This window comes from Spermophilus citellus (assembly GCF_964194105.1).
Source record: "Spermophilus citellus genome assembly, chromosome: 9".
Taxonomy (NCBI): Eukaryota; Metazoa; Chordata; class Mammalia; order Rodentia; family Sciuridae; genus Spermophilus; species Spermophilus citellus.
The window spans coordinates 11,814,081-11,835,296 of record NC_138191.1 but is presented as its reverse complement, the minus strand read 5'-3'; the positions used below and the strand labels follow the sequence as shown (position 1 = coordinate 11,835,296).

The window sequence follows — 21,216 nt, the reverse complement described above, 5'->3', positions numbered from 1 at the left end:
TCAGGGAGGCTTCTCATGAATGGCTGCTTCTGGATTGCTTTCAACACCTTCTCTGGGCTTGTTTACTCCCAGACCTGCCCTCTCTCCTTTCTCCCTCTGTCAAAGGAGACACTTTTAAGATGGGTGGGAAATCGTTTCTCAAGAGGCTTCAGGACCAGCGCAGGGCAAGCCCACAGTTGACTTCTGCCTTTGACCTGCCCCCCTCATATAACCACCACCACCCTCCCCCTCCTCCCTTCCTCCTCCCTCTCAGTTCCTTTTAATGGTTTGCTTTAAGATCTCACCACGTAATTCTGCTTCAGTCTTGCTCACTTCAGTCACGTCTTCTCTTCTAGTCCAAAGACTGGCTCTCTCCCGTACTGGGAGAAAATCTAGCTAAAGCAGGACCTTGGGCAAGTCTGACCCTGAGTTTCAATAAGGTACAGGTAATGATCTCTGCCCTGGCCACCTTGCAGGAATCCAAGGTGTCGTACACAGCTTCGGGTACTGGGTTGACCCGGTTTCCCCTCTGCTGATTCTTTGAGAGGTGATTGCTTCCAGATTGAGAGAGGATAGCCACATTGTATTGGCCACCTCTATTTTGAGAATTAGAAACATCCCCAGTTCTGAAATGACTACAAATACGGTCTATCAGGGACGGTGGCTTTTCTCATGAGTTCCCCCAAAGTGTCCTCTCAACGTCCATTTAGGTTCAATGAATTGAAATGAGAAATGGGTTTGAAACTTCTCAGACCACAAAGGCGGGCAATCCATTCTCTTGGGCCAAGAAATCTTCCACTAATGTTCAGTGGATAGGCCAATGTAAAGGGTCCAACTGAATTTATCGTAAGGTCAGAAGAGTTGGGGGTGGCAGGTGCGGCAGTTATTGTCTAACTTTCTGTTCCGAATGAGACCTAATCATGCTTGGATAGGCATCTGCTTTGTATCGTCCCCTGATTTAATCAAAGTGATTTCTTCCTGGGCACTTATCACCATCCTTCATTTCTTCTGAGCATTGACCCCTCTGAGAACCAGTAGAAGCTCTGAATCTTCTCCCCGCTAGAAAAGCACTAATACATATTTTTTAAAATTTTATTCTGTTGCCATGGTGCTTTCAAATGAAAAACCTCATAAACTTCCTGTTCTTCTTTCCGCCCCTCCTCTGCCGCAAGTGTACTGGGTGTGGAGAAAAGTTCATTGGGTATTTTCCTCTAACCTTGCTTTTTGAGTTGCCTTTCTACCTTTGGTCTCTTTCTAGCCCGGCTCTTGGCTGTCTCCAGCAATCCTGCAAATCGATGGAAAGTATTGTGCGCTCCTGGCGATGGAACTGGTGGCCGGCTCCAGGACTGTTACTGCTGTTGTCTCTTCTGGTGACCAGTATGCAAGGTACTTTCCACCAACTGCCTGTGACTCTGCACCAAAAGCATGGTCAGACGGGAAAGGAGAGATGGGACGCGGCTCAGCCCTGCAAGTGGGGTCTGGTCTTTGAGGCAACAGGCGTTCCTGTACCCGTAGAAGGTTGGGGAGACTTCCTTAGCTTTGGAGAATCGGGCTCCATCTCTTTGCCTTAGGTGTCATTCCAAAATAGGACCTGAGGCCACCGGAAGCCGTACAAAAGTCAGGACTGCTGAAGCTCACCACCTCGTGTGCTCAGGGTCAGGGCTGCTTTTCGTTTCTCCAGTTACCACTTCCAGACCATCTTTCTTCCTCTAGTGCTGGAATTCCCGGGCCACAAAGAAGGAGTTAAGCTTCTGTCTTTCTGGCTATTTCACCCATTAGCATCTCAGGGGTTTTGTTGTTGTTGTTTTCATTTAAAGGTTTTTAGTGCTCACCATGATGCATAAAAATGAGAACAATGAACAGTGTGGAGAGGTTCAACAAGCATCCTAAAATTAGGAAGGTATGCAACTTTTTGGAAGAAGAGTTAGTAATACCTGGAGAAAATCTAGTCAGTCCCTCAAACAGGGCTTTCTGGGCAGGGGGGATGCGGGGGCAATCTTTTGGATCTGGTCTGGTTCTCGTGACTCTCTCTGTAAACCTAGGGACATACTATATTCAGGGCCTTTTGTAATTATATGGACCCCTTGGGGCTGACTCAGTGTATCAGACACTGGCATGGGCTCTGGAGTGGGGACTGTTATGAAGTATTAATCCAACTGCTGGGATCCACACTACCAGGAGAACTGGAGTGTTTCAGAACTCTCTTTGGTTAAACACACCCTGACAGTTAGACATTGTCTGACTTTTCCATGTTGGATCTTCTTCCTGGCCATTTATTCTCCTTTAGTCCAAATGTACAGACGACCTTTGATTCTGAATTCCCAAAGGAATTTCCATACATCGATCTTTATCAGGATTCTAATCATGCTCCTTCAGGCCCTTCCTGGCCATCCAAGTTTAGATCCCAATCTGCGACTTTAGGAGAATTTCTTAATCTCTAAATTTAATTTTGCTGTTTGTCTTGAAAGAGGTGCCCTCTCTCTTACCTCGGGGTCTATATACACACCTTTGTGTCTGCCAGGCCCAGGCCTCTCTCTGACTGTGTCTCCCTCCTGATATCCATTCCCTTTGTTGACTCCACGCCACCCGCCCTGGCCACCCTGCTGGGTTTAAATATGGCAGACATCCCCCCACACCCGAGGGCCTTGGATCCAGTCTCTTATACCCCATTTGCCTATTTGGCTTCCTCTCTAAGTTTTCTCTCTTGTTATAGCAATTGTCACTTCCTAACAAACGGATAGCATTGGTTTTGATTAGGTTAGCATCATACATTTCCCTAATTTAGAGTAATTAAAACTAACATCGAATACTTACTGAGTGTCAGGCATTACAGTAGGCATTTTTAATGTATTCCATTTAGTTTCCGTAAGAAATTTGTAGGTGATGATCATTGTCTACATTTTCCAGACGAGAATGCTATATTTCAGAGAAATTAAGAAATTCTCCAAGGACACACAGATCTAACTTCCAAACTGTGCCCATATGATTAGGCTTTCCTGAGATTAAGCCCAGGGAATCTTGATAAAGGCCAATGAGTCTAAATCCTTTTGCGCATAGAATATGCCTACGGATGATCATCTAATCCCTACTCTCTGACTTTAGTCCTATTAAACACACTTAGGCTGACCTTAATCTTTCTGTATGCCTTAAAAAAAGTTGTCTTCCCTTTTAGTTCTGAGCTTTTTGTTCAACCTAGAATTCTCTGCACCCTCTTCTCTTCCTGCCCTTTTGGCTTCCATTTTCATATGATTTCTTCCTGAAAACCTTAGATTCCAGATTATGGTTTGTGAATTGCTTGTTTGGTTCTCTGTTCTTGAGCCTCATGAAGATAGGAATCGTGTTCGGTGTTAATGCTGTTGAACTTGGCACAGTGTCTGGAATATAGCAAGTGCTCAATAAATAATTGTTCAATAAATGAATGAATTGCTTAAAAGAACTTCCTTTTAGACTACACATCTCTATATTCCAGAGGAAGTAAGTAGTTTTCTTCTTCTAGTGAGGAGTGATTTTATGGAAAACTCTGAGAAGCACTCTCAGATCTCCTCAGACTTGAGTTTCTCAGCTCTCTAATTTCAAGACAAGCTCTCTGATTCAGGGTATCCTCCACTGCTGGAGGACATTTTTTTTTTCTTCCCACAGCACTTAGCAAGATGCAGTACAAACCGCACTATAATGGAAATTGGAAAAACTATGTTCTATCTGGGTTCTATGCTATGGGATTTTTCGGTAAAATATAAAGCTTCAGCCTCAGCTTCTTCAACTCTATGATGGGTATAAGAGCATGCTTCCCATTTCTTTGAGAGGTCGATATCAAGATCAAATAATATAAAGAATGTGAAATTGCAGCCAGGATTGGTGGTTCATACCTGTAACCTCAGCTACCAAGAGGCTGAGGCAGGAGGATCACAAGTTAGAGGCCAGCCTAGGCAACGTAGTAAGATTCTGTCTCAAAATAAAAAACAAAATAAAAGAGCTGAAGGTGTAGTTTAGTTTAGTGTGTGTGTGGGGGGGATGAAACTGCATTTGTGACACACACACACACACACACACACACACAGTTTGAATAGAATTCATTTATTGGATGTGAGAAGCAAGGGAAAGAAAGGTATTGAGAATAACTCCTAGAATTCTGGCTCAAGCAACCAGAGGCCAGCCTCAATAACTTAGTGAGACCTTGTCTCAAAATAAAAAATAAAAGAGGCTGGGGGTGTAGCTCATTGGCAAAGCACCCTGGGTTTAATCCCCAATATTGCAAAATATAAAAATAAGAAAATCACAATTATTTTGTCCACAGATCTATGGGCAAACTGTGCTCAGCGCTTCTCACATAGGACCTCTCATATATTTGCAGAAAGATCCTGGTTGTCTTAGGGGCACCACAAAGGCATCTTCATTCACATGACTGCCTGTCACCACCCAGCTGAAGCCACCTAGAGTGTGTTCCAAGAGAAACAGGCAAACACTAAATGGTCTCTCTCTCTCTCTCATTCTTTTTTTTTTCTTTTTCTTTTAGTGGTATGGGGATTGAATCCAGGGGAGCTTCACCACTGAGCTACATCTCCAGCCCTTTTCATTTTATATTTTGAGACAAGGTCTCACTAAATTGCTGAGACTGGCCTCAAACTTGCAATCCTCCTGCCTCAGCCTCCCAAGTCACTAGGATTAAAGGCATGCGCCACTGCACCTGGCTGCATGGTCTTTTGTAATCTAGTTTTGCAAGTCAGAGTTCTATATTCAGTTCATTGATGCAGCTATCAAAGCCAATCCAGACTCAGAGAGAGAGAATGCAAACCCTGTCTATTGATGGGAGGATTGTAAAAAAAAAATTAGACTTTTAAAAACACTGCTATATGATGTGTAGCCGATGTGATTCTGCAATCTGTATTTGGGGTAAAAATGGGAGTTCATAACCCAATTGATTCTAATCTATGAAATATGATGTGTCATGAGTTTTGTAATGTTGTGAACATCCAATAAAAAAAAAAAAAGAATAAGAGTTTTGTAAATAACTGTAAAAAAAAAAAAATAAAAAAAAAATAAAAACACTGCTATAATCAAACTTACTGCTCTTCCACCATTCCTTGCCTTTGGTTGCTCGAGCCAAAGTTCTAGGAGTTATTCTCAATACCTTTCTTTCCCTTGCTTCTCACATCCAATGAATTAATTCTATTAGTTCCACCTTCAAAAATACCTCTTAAATAGGTCCCATTCCATCATCCCAATTGCCAGCCATTCATTTTCTTTTATAACCAATACCACAATGACCATCTGTTTTGACTTCCCTTTGACTCCATTCTTTCTAGCTTATTCTACATACTGTCATTGGTATTCGTTTTCTAAACTGACTTTTATTTCACTCTTGTGCTTAAACTTCTCTGTGGCTGCTCTGGTCCATGAGAGACCAGAAACTCTTGAGTATAAAACTCACACATCATAATACAGCTGCCTCCTGCCCTCACCTAGTCAACTCTTTAATGAGTCTTGCTTTTGTGGTCTTTAAGCATTTGAGACTTTTTTTTTCCTTTCCTCCTCTGGTTGGAACACCTACTATTGCAGGCTCTTATCCTTTCCCTGGCTTAATCCTGTTGATGTTAATTCACTTCTACAGAAGTCATTTCTGACCCCCAAACTCCAGTGATGTTTTTCTTTTATGTGCTCCTTAGAGGCCTGCATTTTCCTCATCCTAACTCTTCTCAGCAATGGTGGAATCACCTTATTCCCTCTGTTCACTTGAGTGGAAGGTCCTAAGGGAAAGAGCTATATCCACCTATTATATGTGCCGGGAGGTTGGCCTGTAGTGAGTGCTCACTCTGTAGATAAGGGAATAGTGGATAAGTGACATACCTACTGTGTCTACAGAGGTGGATGGACAGAAGGAGATGGAGCAAGTCAGAAGTCTTTCTTTCAGCTGAGCTGGGCTTTCAGACTCATCCTGCTGGCCCTGATCAAGTCTCTCTCTTATTTCCCACAGTGGCCACTTCAAACTTTCACCCCCATCTTCAAAGTATCTGACCTCTGTCTTGTGCTTCCCAGTAAAGAACTTGCCTCTTTGATGGAGGAGGAAGTGGCTTAGAGATTATTAGGCAGAAAGCCCTTCAGCTTTCTGTCCACCATTTCCAAACTGGAAACTTCTCGACTATCTTCTTTCCTCCCTTTTCCCTCAGAGGATAAGGTCTCCCCACTCCCCAAACAAGATCTGTGTCTTCCATGTTGTGCTGAGCCCTGAGAAGCTCTTGCCTTTGGTTGCTTGAGCCAGAATTCTGGGAGTTATTCTCAATACCTTTCTTTCCCTTGCTTCTCACATCCAATGAATTAATTCTATTAGTTCCACCTTCAAAAATACCTCTTAAATAGGTCCCATTCCATCATCCCAATTGCCAGCCTTTCATTTTCTTTTATAACCAATACCACAATGACCATCTGTCTTGACTTCCCTTTGACTCCATTCTTTCTAGATTATTCTACTTACTATCATTGGTATTCATTTTCTAAACTGACTGTTTATTTCACTCTTCTGCTTAAAATTTCTCTGTGGCTGCTCTGGTCCATGAGAGACCAGAAACTCTCTCATGGACCTATCTGTCCCCTCCTTTTCCTGCAGGCCTCTCCCTCCACTGGCTTTATCCCATGACCGTCTTAGCTCAAGGCATTTCCTTTCCTACAAAGCAAAACAAAAAAAACAAAAATGATCTTACCTTCCATGCAATGTCCTTTACTCAATGCTCTATATTATCCTTCCCTTTCACACAGAAATGTCTTGAAAGAATTGCTCATTTCTCTGATTTCTCCTTCCTTACCTTTAGATTCCATTGCAATAATACCCATTAAACTCATTATATCACCTCTCTCAGGAAATAGCAGCCTGATTATTTTGTCACCCAAGTCACAAATCTAGGGTCTTGATAGCCATTGACAACTTGCTTCCTAAAAGGGTTTGAAAGAATTTTTAAATATCTGATATCACTAGAGAGCTCCAGATAATGCCACATCAATATCTTTATGATTCACCTCTTTTTTTTCTTCCTTAAAGTTTCACTAGAAACACAAGACTTGTATCTAGAGTAATTAAAACTTGCTGTTTAGCACCCCCTTCTCTTTCCTGGGTGGTTTTTCTGTTACAAGATTAAGGCTTCCTTTTTCTTTATTATTTTTTATTTATATATGACAGTGGAATGCATTACAATTCATATTACACATATAGAGCATGATTTTTCATATCTCTTGTTGTATACAAAGTATGTTCACACCAATTCGTGTCTTCATACATGTACTTTGGATAACGATGTCCATCACATTCCACCATCCTTTCTAACCCCCTGCTCCCTCCCTTCCCCTCCCATCCCTCTGCCCTATCTAGAGTTCCTCTATTCCTCCCGTGCTCCCTCTCCGTACCTGACTATGGATCAGCCTCCTTATATCAGAGAAAACATTCGACATTTGGTTTTTTGGGGATTGGCTAACTTCACTTAACATTATCTGCTCCACCTCCATCCATTTACCTGCAAATGCAATGATTTTATTCTCTTTTATTGCTGAGTAAAATTCCATTGTCTATATATGCCACATTTTTTTATTCATTCATCTATATACTGAAGGACGACTAGGTTGGTTCCACAGTTTAGCCTCTTATAATTCTACTTCCCTACAGACCAGAAGCAGGGGTTGGGCATAGTCAGGAGCTGCTTCTGTTGCTACTAAAAGTTGCAGGTCAACATTATAACTTTCATCCTAAGCATCCAGACACATCACCAACTGCTTTATTCTGTTTCCATTCAATCAGAATAGTAGGATTTATTTTTCTTCTTTCCTTTAAGATTGCTTCACCTACCATTTAAAAGACAAAATTGTTAGGAAGGCAAAGGAAGAATTCAATCACCAATTACCAGTTTCTTATTTCTCAGTAAGAAGTCACAGCCAATCACTAAGTCAGCCTTTCTAGAACGGTTAGCCACGGAGAGACGGAAGATGCAACATCCCACACATGTTTGCATCTCAGCACTCCTGACATATTGAAATGAATGCTGACTATTTGTCACGATGTCAGACCTTGAAACATTCCATCTCCTGAGCATATGTCTGAGACTTCTTGTAGAATTTGACAAAAATGACCTAGGCCAGCAGTTCTCAATGAGTGTGGGGAGTGGGAATTTTGTCCATGGAGGCAATAATGAGAGTCTGGAAGACATGTCTAGTGATTTAAAAATCCTTGAGAGAATGTCTTTTTAGACTGTATGGTGTAAGAGGCCAGAACCTCCATCTGCATTGCTCATATCAGAGCACAGCGCCAGGCACACTGTGGTTGTGCAATGACTGTTGCTTGGACTGAATCAATTCTGTCAGAGGACTGGACCAATCAGAAGCACTGTGAGAATGAATGCCTACCTGTGTGTGCCTAGGTACCAGGACAGGGTAGGCATCCAATGAATGTCTGATGAATTGACAGATGGATAATTGGAAGGATGAATGGATCCAGAAATGAAGGAGGAATGCATCTTAAAAGCCCTGGGACACAGATATTTTTATCTTTTAGTGGTTGACGAAGATATTTTTGGAAATGACAGACATGTGGGAAGTGAACAGCTAGGTATATACGTTGTTGAATGAGATGACTAAGTGTCTGTGTGATGGTGTACGATAACAGAATGATGTAGGAAGTGTTCCTCCTTTTATCTACCTTTAATATTTGTTTTTGCAGCTCCTTCCCAGACTGCTTTGCAACTCTTTCCCAGACTGCTTTGCAACTCTTTCCCAGACTGCTTTGCAGCTCTTTCCCAGACTCCATATACATAATTTTCATTCCTCTTTTTTCAGACCTCCCTTCACCTTCCACCCTCTAGCTATCATCTTTTCTTCCTCCTGTAGAACCTAAGTCTTACATAATATGGAGTATCCTTGTGAAAAAAAATTAACAAAACTGTAAATACATTTGGGAACAAAAACCAATTAAGTTTGAATGAAAAAAAATAAATTCCAACAAACGACAAATTTTTTAAAATGGACAAATATGTCATAAATCACAAAAAGCCAGAAAAAATGGCATTATAATTTTAATTAGTTAAGTGACTTCATGTTTCTATAACACTTTGCCACAGAATAGCTCTGGCTATTGATCACGTCAATCCTTGTCTTTCCTCTACTTCCCTTGTATCGTCTGCCAGCTGGCCTGGCACAGGAAGCAGGGCAGGGCCCAGCCGCAATGTTCCTCTGTGCCACTTCTTCCTTCATCAGCGTAGCTGGCAGTGACCTTGCACAGAATGGTCTGAACCACACAAATATACCCCACGGAGTTCAGACAAAACATCCCCCAGTTCTAGTTCCCCTTAGCCAGATTCCAAATAACTACAAGCACGACACCACCCAGCACAAGTAGAAATGTGACGAAAAAAGACTGGAAACAGGGAGTGGTCCAATTATTTCTGTTTATAAAGACATAAATACACTGTTAGGGCCCCTCTAGGGCCATACAAGAGACCCCAAAACTTCAGTTTCATCCCTTTCACAGTAATTCTGCCTCCATCCAAATGTTGTCAAATATAGTTGGCATAAATGGTCTCCACTTTCTTACCATCTAACAACTTACTTCAAAATAAATTAAATGCCATATGATATATAAGCCACTTTTACAGGGAATTAAAAAAACAGAGCAAAATATTATCAATAAAATGAAAATATCTTTATCCACTCTCCCCAATCCCAACTTTCCCTGTGACTGTCCCAACACCCATTCCCCTGGCTCATTCTGTACCTTCTATTCTGACCCCCTTGCTGTTGTTTAAATATGGCAGACACCCCATCACCACCACCACCACCACCACCACCACCACCACAGGGCCTTGGCTGTAGCTCTTCCCTCTACCTATTTTACTCTTACCCAAGATGTCTGCCTGGTTTTCTCTCTCCTTCTTTAAGTCTCTGCTCAGATGTGACCTACTCATCATCTAGTAAATAACATCTCCCCTCCCAACCTCTACTAGTACTCGTAGCTCCCCTTACTCTATTCTAGGTTCCTCTTTTGTTATAAAAACTACTACCACCTACCATATACTATATAATGTATTTAGTTATCATATTTATTGCTTGTTCTAATGCTAGCTTAAGGATCTTTGCTGTTTAATTCATTGATGTATCCCAAATGCCTCAAACGGTGCCCAATACATGGTACTCAACAAATATTGCCTTTTAAACGTTCTTTGACTCATCCTTGTGGTCATCTTCTCCAAAAGAGACTTCCCTAGGATTTCCTCCATCCTCTACCCCTACTCCGTGGACAGGGGCAGATTCCCTAACACTTTGTATTTATCTTTGTTGTCATATCCAAAGATATTTACACATCAGGATAATTTTGGTAATAATTTTTTGGGTCTATCCTGAAGGGTGTTAAATCTTTCAGGATAGAAATATGTATTGCTTATGTCTACACCTCTAGAGATGAACATAATGCTTATTGAACTAGATTGAACTGACACGAAACCCAAACCCAAAGAAGGGATGTGATTTTTCGTCAATTTATTTGAAAATTTACTGGTATGAAAGGAAGGGAGAGACCCAAGGCCAACTCAGCATCTCAAGCCGCAACTGCCACTGGATTCCTGATTCTGGGTCGAGTACCTTTGACAAAAATCATACTCATTATCCCCCAAGCAGAAATTCCCTCCTTCTTCCCTGGTCCACCAGCCCAAGCGAAAGCCTGGGCCACTGGGGGGTACTGCTTCCTCTAAGGTGGGTCTCTGGTTTTCATTGGCAGATCCTTCAATGCCTGGAAAGACGGTGGTCTCTGGCAGCAATGTGAGTCTGCAAATCCCCGAAGATTTACTGGGTAACTACAAGCAACTAATTTGGTTTTACAACCCCCAACAAAAGATTGTAGAATGGTATGTGTCGTCCTCTCCTACCTACTACAAGTCTCCACTGAAGCTCAGAATCCTCCTGGATCCTCAAAGTCCCGCGCATCTGCACATCCATCAAGTACAGAAAGAGGATAGCAGTACCTACATCTTAAGAGTGTCGAAAGACGATGGCAAAGAGCAGGAATGGAAGATACCCCTGCAGGTACTTGGTGAGTTGTGGGAACCAGGGCAAGTTCCTACTCCAGTAAACCACAGGGAGACTTCCTGAGAGTCATGGTGATGCTTTCCGGGACAAAGAGAAGAAAAAAACCTCAGGGAAGGCTGAATTCATGTCCTCCCAGAGCCAGTTCTACTTGGGGGTAAGCCTGAGCCAGAAAGCCCTAAAATTGGTGGCCATAGGATATTTAAAACCTCATCTGAGCCTGGCAAGGTGGCACACACCTGTAATCCCAGTGACTCAGGAGGCTGAGACAGGAGGGGATCACAAGTTCAAAGCCACCCTCAGCAGTTTAGTGAGATGCTAAGCAACTTTGATCTTGTTTCAAAATCTAACAATTAAAAATAAAAAGTGCTTCTGGGTTCAATCCCTGGTACCCCAAAATTTAAAAAAAAAATGTGAAGTGAACCTAAGAGAAAGAAAACAGTAGGTTATTTCCTATTTCCTTCACCTTTTCCTGTAATCCACCCAAATCTGTTCTGAACTCATCTTAATTTTTATCTCTGAACTTGGACTTCTTCAGACTCATGTAAAAAGATACAAGAGCTGAAGGACAGAACAGGAATATTATGGAGAGTCTCTTACCTATCAGAATGAGTATAACAAAAACTTCCACTTATAGCTCCAAGCTAACCAGTGTATGGACAATAAGAACTGAGACAGATCTGGATTCAAACTCTGGTTAAGTGAAATAAGCCAGGCACAGAAAGAGAAATACCACATGCTCTCACTCATCTTGGTATGGTGGTGCGTGCCTGTAATCCCAGCAACTTGGGAGCCTGAGACAGTAGGATCACAAATTCAAGGTCAGTCTGGGCAACACAGTGAGACACTTTCTCAAAACAAAAAAATAAAAAGGGCTAGGAATGTGACCTTGGACCTAAAGCGCCCTTGGGTTTGGTCCCCAGCACTGGAGGGCAGGGGGTGTTGATCTCATAGAAGCAGAGGATAGAGGGCTGGGGATTTAGCTCAGTGGTGGAGCGCTTGCCTAGCATGTGTGATGCCCTGGGTTCAATCCCCAGTGTGCACGCGTGCATGCACACACACACACACACACACACACACACACACACAGAAAGAAAGAAAAAAGAAAGAGTGGAATAGTGGCCCTTGGATGTTAGAAAGGGCAGGGAGAGAAGAGATAGAGAGAGGTTGATAATAAATACCAAAATATTGTTAAATAAGAGGAATGAGTCCTAGCGTCATACAGCTAAGTAGGGTAACTGGAGTCTACAACAACTTATGAAATATTTCAAAATAACTAGAGTTCAGAGTTTCCCAAACATATAGAAATGACCAGTATTTGAGAAGATGGATGCTAATTATCTGCTTTGATCATTACATGTTTCACACAGGTATCAAATTATCATACTGTGTGTGTATATATATATATATATATACATACACCCTTATGCATCCATCAAAACAAAAATAATCTCAGGTCGGTTACTAGCTTTGTGATTTGGAAAATTATCTTAATATCTCTGTGCCCATATTAGGTAAGATCCTTTTCATGGTAAGTTACAGAAACCAATTCTCTGTCCCTTAAGAAAGGAGAAGTTATTTTAAGAAACCAGATCTATTTAAAGTAATTCACGCAGTGTAACTGAATCAAGTGGGACAGAAGAGGAGGAAGACTGAGAACCGTGTCAGCCCAGATTCCCCAAGTTCAGGAGTCTATGGCTGTGCCTATGGATTCCTGCCATTAACCTGACTTATCAAAGTTTAGACTTTTTTTTTTTTAACGCTGGGTTTAAATTCTCAGTGAATTTAATGAGAGAAAAGCTGATTTATCCAGCTTGATTTGGGTCTGTGTTTTTGATCTACGTGTCTGTGTATCTGATGTAGAAATGTGGTTCTCAGGGGGCGTCCATGGCGTGGAGTGGGCAATTATTGCAGAAGAGGGGCCCCACCCATATCCAAGGGGATATTCATACAGAGCCTTGGCTCCTCATCATATCATGATGACAGTTATATTATCCTTTTAGAGTGTTATAAGGATCAAAATGGATAATGAGAAATTTAAAAAAAAAAAAAAACTTTTTACTGCTGACATAGTGCAGATGAGGAGTGTTGTATATATTCACGTCCCACCAGCCCAGTGGTTCCCCCAGATCTAAGAGGCCACATTCCCCTCTCATTCACTTCCTCCATCTCATATGGCTTGAAAATTCAGGAGGTCCTTGGGAGGGGAAAGTCTCTTACCGTGGTGTTTCGGGTAAACCAGCCAAGGACACAGAATAAACAAAAATTAAAGGCCCCTGTATGTACCATTTACCAAACTCTGTAATTTTTGTGATGTAAACACCCCCCCTCCTTCCCACACTCAGCTGATTCCAAGTGACTAAAGTTTTTCAAAATTTTTTGAAGAAATTGCAAATTTTCAGAGTTCCTACAAAATCACAAATGGTTTAGCTCCAGCACACTCTGTCTGAAGGTGAGATCCCCAGGGTGTGATTAGCATAAAGAATCATCTTTCAGTTCAGCCCAGGCGTCCATGATCACTCACAGGGGGCTGGATCCAGACCACCCTGGCTGCCCAGGGCTGTGCTGTTTGTGGGAGGAAATGAGGAAGGAGTCTGAGTGGGGAGGCTAGAACACAGGAAATGGTGTAAACGCGGTATACAGATTGCTCAGTGTAGCCTGTAGGGGGAAGTCCTACAACCCAAGAGGGCTCTGTGGAGGAGCTGAAATTTGAGTGCAGGGGGCCAAATTGGTAGTTTCTATATTGTCCTCACACATACAACCCAGAGACAAGCTCTGGTCAGGTAAATTCTCTGCCACATTTTAATCCTATGGGGTCTGACCTGCACTGATTCTGCAGGACCAGATGCAGGGATTACCTCTCACCACATTTGGCAGCAAGAGTGATACTAATAGGACCTTTAGCATGTGTGCAATATCCACACGCTGTGAAAAGCACTTCTCCATGGACCATAGCACGTGTCGTCACTGACACTGGTAAGATGAGGTTGAGTCATTTTACAGATGAGCTCAAGGGAGTTAACTCCATTACTCAGTGTCACTCCACCAGAGTCACGTCCAGGACCCAGGCTGGCCTTACTTCAAAGCTAGTGTTTTGTTTCTTGTCTCCAAAACTGCTCCATCCATCCATCCATCTCTTCATCCATCCACCTATCCAACCCTGCTATGTGGCAAACACTATACTCGACGCTGAGATAAGAGTTTATAGACCAAATACCACTGACACATGCTGGGGGTTACAGAAAATTCTCTGTAGCTCTGCTAGAGGCCTCTCATGATACACAGTCTGAAGCCTGGCTGATTGTAGGACAGTCTGAAACATAAGGGTGAGCAGGGAGGACTGATGGAATTTCCCCTGGGTGGTTGTGTAAAGTCACATGCTCGTTGGTATCCCTTACCTCAGGACTCTCCCAAAGTCTGAACCGGAGAATTTTGGAAGGACAGATTGGGCCCAAAGTGCATGGTGGCACCCCTCTGTAATTCCAGCAACTTGGGAGCCTGAGGCAGGAGGATCACAAGTTCAAGGCCAGCCTCAGCAACTTAGAGAGACCCTAGCCCAAAATTAAATAAATAAATAACAAGAGGTGGGGATATGTAGCTCAGTGGTAGAGACCCTGAGTTCAATATCCAGTGTCACACACCAAAAAATGGGGGTACCAGGCTGAACATCTGGGACAGTTGGGATCCCAGGTCTGACCCCAGCTGATCTCTGCTGGGCATTTTGTCTCAGACATCACCCCACTTGTTCCTGACTGCATGTAATGGACTCTGGCTCCCCCTCCTGGAGCCAGAAGAACTCAAGAAGTTGTAGCCCCTGAAGCCTCCAGAGGTCCAAGTTGCTCACTGGCTCCCTCTGTAGGACCCTCTTCTCCACTGCTTTTCTCCTGTGGCCCTCACCAGCCCTCCTGGGTTCCCCTTGTACTTTGTATGGTTGGCTAAACCGTTGCTGTAAAAAAAAAAAAAAGAAGAAGAAGAAGAAGAAGAAGAAGAAGAAAAGAAAAGAAAAAAAAAGCCTCAATTCATTGTCCCATGATATCCTCCTCATTTTCAGACCCTGTTCCTGAGCCCGTCATAGAAATTAAGAAGGCAGAAGAAGTAAACGGCAATTGTTACCTGAACTTGTCATGTGTGATACAGGACGAGTCAGCCAGCTATGTTTGGTATGGGGACTCAGGGCCCTTTTCAAATGAGTTCCAGAAAAAGGTGCTTGAAGTCTCTGTTAATCCACAAAACCAGTCCAGGTTTTACACCTGCAAAGCCAGCAATCCTGTAAGCAGCAAGAACGATACGGTCTACTTCATTCCGCCCTGTACTTTAGGTAAGAAATGATGTCCCCAGGAGCTGAGATGGGCACAGGGTGACCAGTTGTCTTTTTCATGAGGGCAGGTGGGGGATCTACTGAGCCCTCTGGCACAGAATGTGGTAGAGAACCCCGGAGGTGTCTGGGAGACTTGGGTTCTACTCCGGACTCTGCCTCCACCTCTCAGTTCGTTCACCTCACTTTTGTGAAGCTCAACATCCTTGGATGCCAAGGGCATTTAGCATAAGATCTCTGATGCTCCCCACCCCGCTCCACTCTCATGATACACAGTCTGAAGCCCGGCTAATTGTAGGACAGTCTGAAACATAAGGGTGAGCAGGGAGGACAGATGGAAAGCTGTCCAGGCTTTGTCGAGCAAGAGCCTAAAGCTTCAAGGCAAGAAGGAAATGGGGGGTGAGCAGGAGAGGGGCTCTCCAACAGGACTGAGAGCCTCTCCCTTAGGTGGAGACTCTGCCCCGTTTGGGTTCTTGGATGAGGATAGAAATGCAAACTCTGAGTTTTATGTTTCCGATTCCTCTGTGTCTCTGGAGAGGACCCACTCTGGAGTATCACTCCTGGCTGTAGCTCAGGCCTCCCCAGGTGTTATCCAGGGACAGCTGAGCTTGAAGGTTTTAGAGTCGATCGCGCTTGAGGTCAATCCTGACACTACCATTTACTAGCTATAAACAAATTACTTAGCTTCCCCCAAGTTGTGTCTTTCTTGAAGATAAAATCATTGTTCTCACCTCATGATGTGATAAGGAATAAGACAATACATATAACCTACCTCACATCATGATTGATGAGTCCTCAATGAAAAGTGGCTGAATGAGGTTCATTCCCTTCAATTATGGAGACAACTTAATAAGATCACAATCTCCAGCACTCTGGGCCCCGTACCCTCCATGCCTCTAAAGTGATATCCCTGAGCCCCTGTATACATATTCTTCCAGAATAACTCATACCTGTGGTGCTGATGTTCACCTGTGATCCTCAGCTATTAATGAATTACTTAGCTTCTCCAAGTTATGTCTTTTTTTTTTTTTTGATGGTGGTGGTGCTGGGGATTGAACCCAGGGCCTTGTGCAAGCTAGGCGAGCACTCTACCAACTGAGCTACATACCCAGACAAGTTATGTCCTTCCTAAAGACAGAAATGATAATCCATTCATTCCCAGGGATCCTGGTTCCTATTCTTTTGTGATCTTCCTGGGCTCAGTCTCCCCTCCACTGATTACTCTGTTCTTACAGGTGGGCTATGGGACCTGACCGCTCTTCTTTCTTCTTTCCAGCTAACTGGACATGTCTTTTTAACATGTCCTAAAATGCCCTGCTCTTCTGCCACCCCAGACCCAGTGTGACAGGTCGCTGTCTGACCATGAGATCACAATTTGGCTGGGCAATCCCAACACCACTTTCATATCAATACCACCTGTGGAGATCCAAAAAAGAAAGAGGCACAGTCCTGTCCTTTATAGAATGGAATGGCTGCTCATTTGCAGAGGGATAACAGCAATCATGTGCCCATGGGGGGTGGAGGGCTAAATCAGTTTCGTCCCTTTTTAGCCATCCAAATTACCCTAGAAAGTACTCCTAACCTCATTTTCCTATTTTTCTATTCATCTCCCCTTTCTTATGACTTCTCCTTCCTTTCTTCCCCTTCTTTTTAAATCCTTTTTCCTTTCCTTTTTTAAAAATATTTTTAGTTGTAGACGGACCCAATATCTTTATTATTTTCATTTTTAGGTGGTGCTGATGATCAAACCCAGTTCCTCACATGTGCTAGGCAAGCGCCTTACTACTGAACCACAACCCCAGCCCAACCTTTCCTTTTTCGTTCCATCTTTTTGCACAGATGGTTATTGGGGTGGAGGAACAAAGCCTTCCCCGAAGTCAGCTGTGCCTAGCATTACAGCCTCACCTGTCTAGGCCTGAAGTTCTGTCCAGTCTCTTTGCTGTCAAGTATATGGGCTCAGCCTTTTCCAGCCCCATTATGCCAAGGGAAACTTCAAACACAGGATTCAGCTAAGTTAGTGATATTTAAAGGATTTCTGTGTGCTTTACACTTTACATCTGGAGGAATTGAACTCTTGAGAGGAAGAGGATGCCCCAGGCACACTGAGATTAGATTTAGGGAGGAAACTTTTTTCTTTAATTTACTACTTTCCATGCCAATATCCCAGTGCTCCTGCCCCTTCTCAACGCATTAACCAAGACACCTTAATGTTTGGGGTTTCTTTGCTCTTTCAGCCAGATCCTCTGAAATAACTTGGATCGTAAGTTGGTGGATGGTCATGGTACCCACTGCTGCTGGCTTCCTACTTACTCACTATGAACTCTTCTAATAATTCAAGAGTGAAACTTCAAGGCCACTGGATCTTACCTTCATCAGCAACCATGCTCTTAACTAGGACAGGAGCTCTGGTTACACGGGATGAGACAAAGTGTTTTTGTGGAAGCATCTTTGAAGATTCTCAATGAATTTTTTTTTTGTAAAAAAAATCTCTGGTAAATATTTTATGTTATATTTCATCATTGTTTTTCAACACACATCCATGGATACATACATATGCATTCTTTCCACCAAAACAACATGATCATCCTGTGATGTTTTTATTTTGTTGTTTTTACTTATTTATATATATATTTTTTGTGGTGCTGGTGATTGAACCTAGGGCCTTGCATACGGTAGGCAAGTGCTCTACCACAGAACTACATCCTCAACCCTATGAACGTTTTCTTACGGTTTAAATAAACATTCGGTGTGACCATTTAAATTCCTGAAATTGTTCCAAATCTAATAGTGCTGGTTCCACCAGCCTGGGCAGACTGGAAAGAGGACACACAAAAGAAGAGTGACACACAGGTGTCTATGGGTCAGCACAGTTGAGAGGTAAATTGTACTACTTCTGATCTTTACTCCAACATCCATGCCAAGATTCCTGGGGTTCCCTGTCTCCAGCCTGCTCATGGAGAGTGACCCGAGTTCTTCCCTTCTTTTGTCACCATTGTAGCTGGGTGAACAACGTTTCAAATCTTAGTTGTATCACAGGATCTAATGAAACCATCTTTGTGTACTGGGCATTGAACCTGAGGGCATTCTACCACCCCAGCCTCTTTTATTTATTTACTTCTTAAATTTTGAGACAGGGTTTCACTAACTTTCCCAGGCTGTCCTCAAACTTGCACTCCTCCTGCCTCAGCCTCTGTAGTCACTGGGATTAGAAGCATGCATCATCACACCTGCCGAAAGTGCTTTTATTCAATTCCTCTGTGTGTATGCATGAGCACATATATGTGCACATGTGTCTACATGTTTTCCCAAGAAAACCTCCTCTTCCACTGACAAAAATGAGGGGGAAACAGTGGGTGCTATTTCCAGAAAGAAGCCCAAGAAAGTCCAGTTGGAGAACGCATGCAGGCTGATGTGAGCTGAGATGGGGGGGGGGGGGACCATAAGGGGGCTGAGAGAAAAGCTGTGTTTTAGGAAGCCAGGCCCAGACTTTCTTATCTTGCAAATGCAATGCAGACCAAGTAGTCGCTTTCCAAGCAATGGCTCACACTCAGACTCCTTGCATTACAGGACTCCATTTCCCAGGCTCCCTGTATTACAAAACTCCATTTCCCAGGCTCCCTCACTTCCTGTCACATCAATTCTTCTCACTTGCTAGTGGCCAAAACCAGTCATGTGACCCCAGCTAGCTGCAAAGGAAGCCGGAAGAAGGAGATTTTCTGCTGACCTCAAGGGGAAATGAAAGGGTTTGGTGAACACCACAGAAGAGATGGGGTGTGGAGGGGAGGGCATCTTTGCAGCCAGTAAAAGGAGAGAAAGGGGAGGCCAGTCTGGTATAAGAAGTGGTGGGCAGTTTCCCTGAAGGGAAAGGACATCCTTGGCTGACCTCCCAGCTCCAGGTCCATGAGTGGTCTTAGAGGAGAATATAAAGCAAAAATCTTAGGAGTTATGCAGTAGTGGTCCTGGGGGGAGAGACTCCTTCCTGCTTATAATGGAAGACCTTGATTAAAAACATTGTGTGGATTTGATGCTTTCAACAGGGCAAAGTGGTGCACACCTGGAATCCCAGTGACTTGGGAGGCCCCGATCAACTCACTGAAACTCTGTCTCAAAATACAGACTATAAAGGGATAGGGATGTGGCTCAGTGGTAAAGCACCCCTCAGTTCAATCCCAATACTGAAAAAATAAATAAAAATTAAAAGTTACTAAAACATGAATATTTTCCTTTCTTCCACAGTTTCTCTTTCTGCTTGAGATGATATTTTTATTTGTTATTTAATGTTGGTCAAAGTGAAATGAAAATCAAAATTTTAAATCATCATGAATTGTCTATGAAATGTGATATGTCTTAATACAAATACAAGAACATTTAATTTTAATGTGGAATCATTAAAATTACTCAATTCATATTTTGAACATGTGCGTGCATTTGTATCTTGTTCTTACCAGAGGAGTGCAAATGCTGCAAAAATCTAATTTAAGGCTGGACATGGTGGCCTATGAATCCCAGCAACTCGGCAAGAGTAGCACAAGTTCAAGGCCAACCTAGGCAACTTAGGGAGATGCTGTTTCCAAAAGCAGGGGGGCGGAATAGGGAGGTAGCTCAGTAGTAGAGCACCCCTGGGCTCAATTCTTATTATGGCAAAATAAACAAGCAAACAAACCCTAACTTAACTGTAGTTTTCTACTTTTTGTTTTGTACCAGGGATTGAACACAGGGACACTTAACCACTTGTTGCGAGGTATCCAGCACCTCACCAGGGTAATTTTTCCTGTTCAGGAGGGCATAAGCCACCTGAGAAAGTAAAATCTGAAATAATTAGTGAAGAAATAAAAGACAAAATCAGAAAAAAAAGATAGTTTTAAATGCAGAGTGCCTGATAGATCCAGCCCACACAGGAACTGGAGCTGAACAACTAAAAAATGGCTCTTGTGGTTTATGTTAGGGGGGACATCCAAGGCAGGGGTAAGGTTCCAGGGGTGGAGTCTTGCTTCATGATGTCTTGCAGTCAACAGGTTGATTAGCATCTTGGCAGGCTACATCCATCTCTGAGAGGCTACAGCAGGTCACCCCATCTCTGAAGCTGTGAAGGACTTTTTTGAGCAGAGCTATTAAGTTCACAGTGATCTTAATAGCAGGATTGCTGCTATAAGTTCCCAAATATCAGATCTACCCCCCACCAATGGCTCCAATGCTGAAAGGTCCTTATGCATAGTCCCCAAATGGCTCTTGACAACCACTGAGTCACATCCCCAGCCCTTTTTGTTTTATTTTGAGACAGGGTCTTGCTGAGTTGTTTAAGGCTTCACTAAGTCGATGAGTCTGGCTTTGATCTTGAGATTCTCCTGTCATAGCCTCCCAAGTCACTTGGATTACCACACCCAGCTTTTAGTTTACTTCTTGATGGCAGACGCATTCCCCCGACAATCAAGGGAAGCTGGTGACTTTTATTTCGAACTCTCTTTGAGTTTCGTTGACGTCCCACTATTGCAGGTCCACTGGGATGCTGTGCTCAGGGAAAAACATGAATGCTATCCTGTGAGTAGGACAACACAGCAACAGTGGGGGACATGCATATCTCATGTATCTCCGCTCAATGGATTTCGCTTAAAAACACAGTTGAAAGGCACAAATATTTAAATCTCCAGATGGTGTCAGCAGAGCACCTGCTCAAGCACAGTACCCCTCTGAGCATGTGGCTGTGTGTGGCTGCACGGGTTGCACGCCCACAAGGCTGGATTTGCCTCAAGGTCTGAAGGACACCAGTGCTTTATGCCAAGACCATTCCCTTCTTTAGAAGTTTTGATACAAGGATCAAGCCTGATTGTCTGCATTCCCAGTTCCTCAGACGTTTCCATATATCAAAACGTAGT

At 43.1% G+C, this 21,216-nt stretch overlaps 1 protein-coding gene across 1 annotated transcript; it reads left to right on the top strand.

Annotated features, from left to right (window-relative positions):
* The first annotated feature begins 1,167 nt into the window (after positions 1-1,167).
* CD48 (CD48 molecule) lies at positions 1,168-19,686 on the top strand. Its single transcript, XM_081307386.1, has 4 exons — positions 1,168-1,365; positions 10,724-11,035; positions 15,080-15,346; positions 17,578-19,686. Exons 1-4 carry the CDS (start codon positions 1,275-1,277, stop codon positions 17,670-17,672), a joined length of 765 nt encoding a protein of 254 aa, XP_081163512.1. The 5' UTR covers positions 1,168-1,274; the 3' UTR covers positions 17,673-19,686.
* The last annotated feature ends 1,530 nt before the right edge of the window (positions 19,687-21,216 follow it).

Coding starts and splice junctions, on each gene's coding strand:
- CD48 (XM_081307386.1), top strand. CDS start 1,275: ATGGAAAGTATTGTGCGCTCCTGGCGATGGAACTGGTGGCCGGCTCCA. Junction 1,366..10,723: donor TCTGGTGACCAGTATGCAAG/GTACTTTCCACC, acceptor TTTCATTGGCAG/ATCCTTCAATGCCTGGAAAG. Junction 15,347..17,577: donor CATTCCGCCCTGTACTTTAG/GTAAGAAATGAT, acceptor TTGCTCTTTCAG/CCAGATCCTCTGAAATAACT.